At 46.8% G+C, this 6,197-nt stretch overlaps 3 protein-coding genes across 3 annotated transcripts; 1 reads left to right on the top strand and 2 right to left on the bottom strand.

The window, feature by feature from the left end:
• Positions 1-629: 629 nt before the first annotated feature.
• Positions 630-854, bottom strand: EDB93DRAFT_1040768 (uncharacterized protein; the record flags this gene model as incomplete). Its single annotated transcript, XM_041444554.1, has 1 exon — positions 630-854. A coding segment is annotated over one exon (225 nt), but the record flags the coding sequence as incomplete, so codon positions are not given.
• A 104-nt stretch (positions 855-958) lies between these two features.
• Positions 959-2,202, bottom strand: EDB93DRAFT_1240097 (uncharacterized protein; the record flags this gene model as incomplete). The annotated part of the gene is made up of 3 exons (XM_041451713.1): positions 959-1,603; positions 1,692-1,908; positions 1,961-2,202. The coding sequence occupies 3 exons, from the start codon at positions 2,200-2,202 to the stop codon at positions 959-961; spliced, it is 1,104 nt and encodes a 367-aa protein (XP_041308816.1).
• A 1,831-nt stretch (positions 2,203-4,033) lies between these two features.
• On the top strand, positions 4,034-4,786 carry EDB93DRAFT_1276462 (uncharacterized protein; the record flags this gene model as incomplete). Its single annotated transcript, XM_041454408.1, has 3 exons — positions 4,034-4,168; positions 4,221-4,343; positions 4,399-4,786. The coding sequence occupies 3 exons, from the start codon at positions 4,034-4,036 to the stop codon at positions 4,759-4,761; spliced, it is 621 nt and encodes a 206-aa protein (XP_041308815.1). The 3' UTR covers positions 4,762-4,786.
• Positions 4,787-6,197: the final 1,411 nt, after the last annotated feature.

Below are 6,197 nucleotides of genomic sequence, written 5' to 3'. Positions count from 1 at the left end.
AATGTTCTGAAGTATATGCAAATTAGCTGCTTGCAAAGAATGAAGAATGGCTGCTCTTACCGAGGGCAAATAGTAAGTGTTCTTCATCAGCAAGTTGCAACTGAGGTAATCGCAACTGGGGGTGGATATCAGGTAGAAAATGAAGAGGCCGGATAACAACATGACTTGCAACACGAGGGCTAGATTCTGAAACAATGATTTCGACGATCTTTCCGATAGACATCTAAAAGCGCATAAGATAACAGCAGCATGGCAAAAGTAAAATCCTCACCTCAGCAGGCAGCTGTCCATTGCCACGAAAAATGGCATATTTTTCGATGGTGACCTTGTCCCTGTTCACAGCAATGACCGAAGACGCCTGAAATACGGCATTGTTTGATGACTTGATCTCTGGCTGGAGCATGCTTGAGCGTGTTGATGTCCATGGCACAGGTGAGGTCTTTGATGAAGTTGGAACTGTTGCCATGCCTCGAAAATTGCATACATGAGAATTAAGAACGGACATGTTGCAACAAACTCACCTGGATGATTCTGGTGCACTGTGGGAACACCCAAGAGGTGCCGCTGCTCTGGGTGATCGGAAATATAGTTGAGGACACCTGGAGCAGCGTGCACCCACCGCTTGCTTTTCGACTCCATCCAAAACCCCCAGTAGCGACATGCTTGAGAATATCATTGTATGCAAACACGTTGCATGAGTCGCGACTCGGAGCTTGACGGTTGCTATGAACGCAGCTGAGTCGGAAGACGTGGTTGAAGGATTCGAAGTGTTCAGTTGAGAACAAGATAGGTGGCCCAAACCTTCGGATATAGGCCGGAATATGGAGTAAAAAATGGAATTTTGATTTGGTGAGGATGATGCTAGGTGCGCACTGAACTGAGATATTGAGGAAATCGTCAATAGTATGCGTAAGACAAGCCTGGTATCACAGACATGAAATGAGTTTGTATTCATGGGTCAGGGTTGGGGAAGGCGTACCAGATATTCCTCAACATCATCAATTCTCGTATGCCACAGCAAGACCACCAACTGTCCAATGACGGCCCATCCATTCAGGACAGTAGACGGAACAAGATCATATATAAGAAAAGGCATGATCTGAGCAAGACTCTTAAAGTGTTTGCCGATCAGGCTACCGCTGTACCGACAGATATACTCTGCACCAAGAGTGGGTGAATTAAGGCCGTCTTTGTTGATATTGTCCAATCTGGTTTGGAATATCTTGACGAGGTGCGTTTTGTCGAGGATCCAGATAGTCTGACCCCAAAAATACTTCACAACGCCAAGGAGAATGGTATGGAGAATCTCTGTCGGTGTGTCTTGATGTATGTTGAGCCCTGTCATGCTAAGCAAAGGGTTGATATGATCTTCCACAGGGAGACCGCCCAGCATTTCCTCAAACTCCCTCTCCAATGTCTGTCGGACCTCTCGTTCGTTGATCGCTGGTTTGCCAGGTTCTCGTTTCCGCAGACGCTTCCCAAGTTCCAGGAGGCGGTTCACAATTGATGCGGAGGTAGTGTCATGGGTGCCAGTCGACGAGACAGCAGCCTGCACTTTCGTAGTTCCACCCGACAACTTTGAAAGCTCGATCTGCTCGAGAATCTGCTGAATTGTTTCTTCTGGTCAACGAAGCTCTCCAATCTAATGCACCGCTTCAGAAAATTGATCGCCGACAAATACAAAGGCTTACCTCAAATAATTTAAGATACCCTTCATCAGACTGTTTCACAGACGTCGTACCTCCTACTTTGCATGTGCGACAGAAGTAATTGCAGTGTAAACCGCCATGGCTACACTCTTCCGCCTGCATGGGGTTATCTCCTGCGTCAAATAGGCCATAGGGGATGAGCATCACCTCATCTTTGTATTTGCAGTCGTACGCAACAATGCCCTCATCCGCGGCAGCCCTGACAGACACGTCAACAAGACAAATAGACTGAAAAATTGAAATAAACAAACTCGATTGATTCTTTGACGGCTTTGGCAATCTCCATGGGTGAAGCATGCGGCGAGGATGACACAAAACGAACACAGAATTCCTTTTCAAGCATCTTGCGCGGCATGGAGGCATTAGACATGTACACCGCATGGTGTTTGTTCCACTGCTTCGACACATTCCCAGAGATATCATCCATGAAGATTATTAGGGGAACAGTGAGGACGAGTCGACCATTTGACTTTTCGCGCAGGGGGTTGGGCATTTTTGCAGCGAAGGGCTGTGATGTCACTAGAAACCTATGAATAGTCACCTAAACGATAGAAAAAATTACCTACATGTAAACCCACACAAATGAACGTCAGCCTGCAAGTCTATGTAGGTCCACTGAAACGACGAAACTTCCAATATGATGCGCTCGGGATCTACTGCAAAACCTGCCTAGAAAGAGATATTAAATTAGAAGTTAGACTCGGATGGTGATTGTACCTCTGTCCGTACAACTGGATGTCCCAATGCAAGGACCTGCAATGATGCTTGTTCAGCATCGCAACTAGAGATATTGGCTTGAAAGAAACGCGTAGGAATAAAGAATCCAGTTGTCGACTGAAGCAGCTCATTCCGGAAGTAGATACCGCCGTTGACGCGAACAGACAGGGACAAGTAGTTCTTCGGGAAGCTCATGCAGCATCTTCGATCCGTGGTGCACTTGAGACATATTCCCTCTCCCATCTTCAGGATAGTCCTGCATGCAGAAGCGAGTGAGAGGGTTGGAATAGTCCTGGTGAGGAAGATCAATCAATGTTGACACTAAAATAGATGCACGTACCATAGCGATTGCGGAGCCAATTGAGTTTATATAAAAGATGTTACCGGAAGATGCTGTAACCTTGCGAGTTGGATTTCCGATGCAGCTACAAACATGATCTTGAGCTTTGCGAAGCGCATACAAGGTAGGCACATTTTGAGCACCCATTTCGCGCGCCCAACTAAGCACAGCTTTTTTCTGTGCCTCTGAAAATCGCAGGCATGTCGAACCAAAGAGGAGGTCTGTGATAAAGGTCTAGCAGGATTCCGTAAATTTGTTGATAGATCAAAATAAAATGAAACATACCGCTTTCGAAGGCCATGGATATGTGGAATCATCCATGCACAGTTGATTGTTGATGCGATCCTCTGAAGCACAATTAGTTATTTCTCGCATGACGTACACAGTATCTACATACCTTCACCCTCCAAGAACAGTCCAAATTCGTTATCGTCGGGAGGAGGGTCCAGCATGTCGTCATCATCAAGTCCAAGTTCATCTGCAAGTGGCTGAAGAGAGCACGTAAAGAGTGCGTCACCCCGGTTTCGAGCAGCAATAAGTTCACTGTAAAGGTCGGGTTCCTCAAGCGCAAACATTTGTGTTGATGGATCCCACAGTTGTGGTAATTCGAGTTCATGGTCATGGCCGCTGTCATCATCCTCCGTACTCATCACCAAAGGGAAGGAAGGTGTTATTGGTCTCTCTGGGTCTTCTGGTGGTGGAATATCGTAGTCCATGCGGGAATGAGCAGCGGGAGTGAGGGGAGGTGACAGTGACAGTGACTGGGCAGGCAGTGAACAAATTTTCTTCTCCTGAGTGCGCAAACTAAGGATAAGGCTGTCCTTATGAATTTTGGTAGCACAGTGTTCAGCAACATGACAGGTCTTCATATCTCGCCGCTTCCCATTACGCTGCAGGCAGATCTTGCATACCACACGTCCGCCGAGTTTCTGTAATGAAAATACTGGGGAATATCAATATCACTGTAAGTCTGTTGCTGGCATAAAAAGAATTCGTACTTTGGGGATCAAAGGGAATTGACCTTTGATAACCTGTCCTGGCCATGGTGGGGCAATGTTTGAAAGCGCTCGAAGCAAAGGCAAAAAACGTTGAAAAAACAGGCGACATGCTGCAAACACGTTATTAAGCTTGAATATTGATAGGAGAAACTTCAAGATGTCATCCGTGGGAATACTACCTTGTCTTCGATCAATCAACACAAAGTCTTCGATCAACACACTTCAATCAACAAAACATTGTCAATAAAACAACTCTCACCACATGGTGCATGTCTGTCGTCACCAGCATCATCCACACCTCGCCTCTCCAAGCCAATGAAGGCATTGGCTTCACACCCGTTTTCCTCTCCATATCTTTCCAAGGAAGTACAGCGCAGTCTGCACAGTTGAATTTTGGTACCATTGTAAGTACTCTTTTAATTCAGATTCCTTGACACCATTCACCTTGTCTACTAGCCACTACAGGTCACAATTCTATGGCCGCGAGAATTTGGAGGGCAGGCGGTGCCTGTAATTCGCCATATTTCCTGGACAGAATTGGTTTCAAATTTCGAGTCGCAGTCTGTCCCACAGCTCATGGTGAGTCTCGAATCGTGCGCAGCACTGACACACATTGAACCTTACATTCATGCAGATACCCTTCTTGCCACTTCCGCCATCTTTCAATCCCTTGTCCGAGGCCAGTTGGTCTGTGCTCGCCAGACAGGTGGAAACTTGGCTGGTTGACACCATTCGGGACGTTAGAGCGCCTGAGTGGGCTTGGGGCTGTGACGCATTCTGGATGGCATTCATTGCCGCCAATCCAGACTTTCCTCGGGGGCCCTGGCCTAACTGGAACCCTAAGATCAGTTTGGAAGGGAAATTTATCGAGTCTTGGACAGCGGACAACCTGACTATACCAGCTGATAGCCCTCTCAGCCAGGACATCCTGGATGAGATTCGCACAAGTATATGGGATGATTTTCAGCTTATTTTTACCGTCCCTCCGTTTTTGTAGCGTGTTTCATCTAGTTATATTTGCTGTTTGTAAATTAGATCAATCAATGCTTGCCCTCGTTCTGCCCGATCATGCTGTGAAGCACCGGTGTTAGAGTAAATACAGAAATACAGTAATACGATAACACTATGACTGTATTGCAAACGCACAACATAGGTGTGAGGCCAACCAGACCTCAGCATTTGACCCCGTCGCAATGTTAGGCTATGATGGTTTGTAATATGTTAGTACATGATAGTGGACCGTCCCTGACACCATACTCGTCAGAGAGGATCCCAATATCTGCTTGACCTTTGCTACCAATATCCTTTTATGGTTTGCTTCATGCTCCCATTACTACATTGACGGAAATCCTTTGGTAAATGTATATATTATGATAGTACTGGGGTTCGCACAGATCCCATAAAGGTATGATTACGCATGCTAGGTTCAGGTTTATCCCGATTAGCAGTGTACGCCTCTCTTCGAATTAATGATCGTTTTTAATAAAATAATTAAGCCCTTCCCTGGACACGCTCGGGTTCAAGTCCAGCCTTGAGGGTGCACTTATTTGCCAATGTTTTTATTTGTCGTCACTGGCAGTCTCCGAATCGGAATTCCAATGTCCTTTTCGCTTTCACTCCCCCCTTTCCCTTCCACAAATCTCTAGCTCATGCAGCCCTCTAGTCAAAAGCATGAGGCACTGCCAGCAAGCAAGCCCTCTTACCGGCACCCTCTACCAATATCTCGCAACGAGGCAGCGAACCAGATAGGCAAATGTCTCACAGTCTCTGTTCCACTCATCGCCCAGGACCACGCCCACAGCTATCCCAACGTCGAACCAATATTTTTCAATGTTTGACTCAATCTCGATGCCTTTGCCACTTATTTCGGAACTGTCCGCGATCGTCGCTTTGAACCTGGCACACAAGAACCCAAATGAACCAGTTGTTATCACATGATACCAAGGGTATGGCGATGTCTATGCATACGAGGACCATTCGTCTTGATTCGTTGGACATGGTCCATCGGTGCATTTGTGCGTTCGCGTGCGGCATTGCCATGCTCCCGCCAATTTTTATTAGGGTCAAGTGGCTTTGTTTTTGTACACGAGGGTCGCTTCGACGATAAGGCCTCGGTGCATTCGTGCGTTCGCTTGTGTGCGTGCGGCACTGCCCTCCTCGACCCACAGACAAACTATTTGATAAACCTACGACCTTGGCCAGACCATTGCATACCAAAGAAACCTGCATAACCACGCAACCATATATCATTGATATTTGAACCGCATGTGATAATCAGGGTCAAGTGGCTTTGTCTTCGCATACGAGAATCGTTCGCCTTGATACGTCTGGCACGGTTTATCGGTGCGTCGTGCGTTCGCGTGCGGCATCGCCCTCTTCCCGAATCCAAATGCATTTTAAACAGGGTCAAGTGGCTTTGTCTTTGTACACGAG

Source organism: Suillus bovinus, assembly GCF_016758785.1.
Source record: "Suillus bovinus strain UH-Sbo-P2 chromosome Unknown EDB93scaffold_20, whole genome shotgun sequence".
Taxonomy (NCBI): Eukaryota; Fungi; Basidiomycota; class Agaricomycetes; order Boletales; family Suillaceae; genus Suillus; species Suillus bovinus.
Note: the sequence above shows the minus strand (reverse complement) of the source record. Positions and strands in the feature narration are given on the sequence as shown.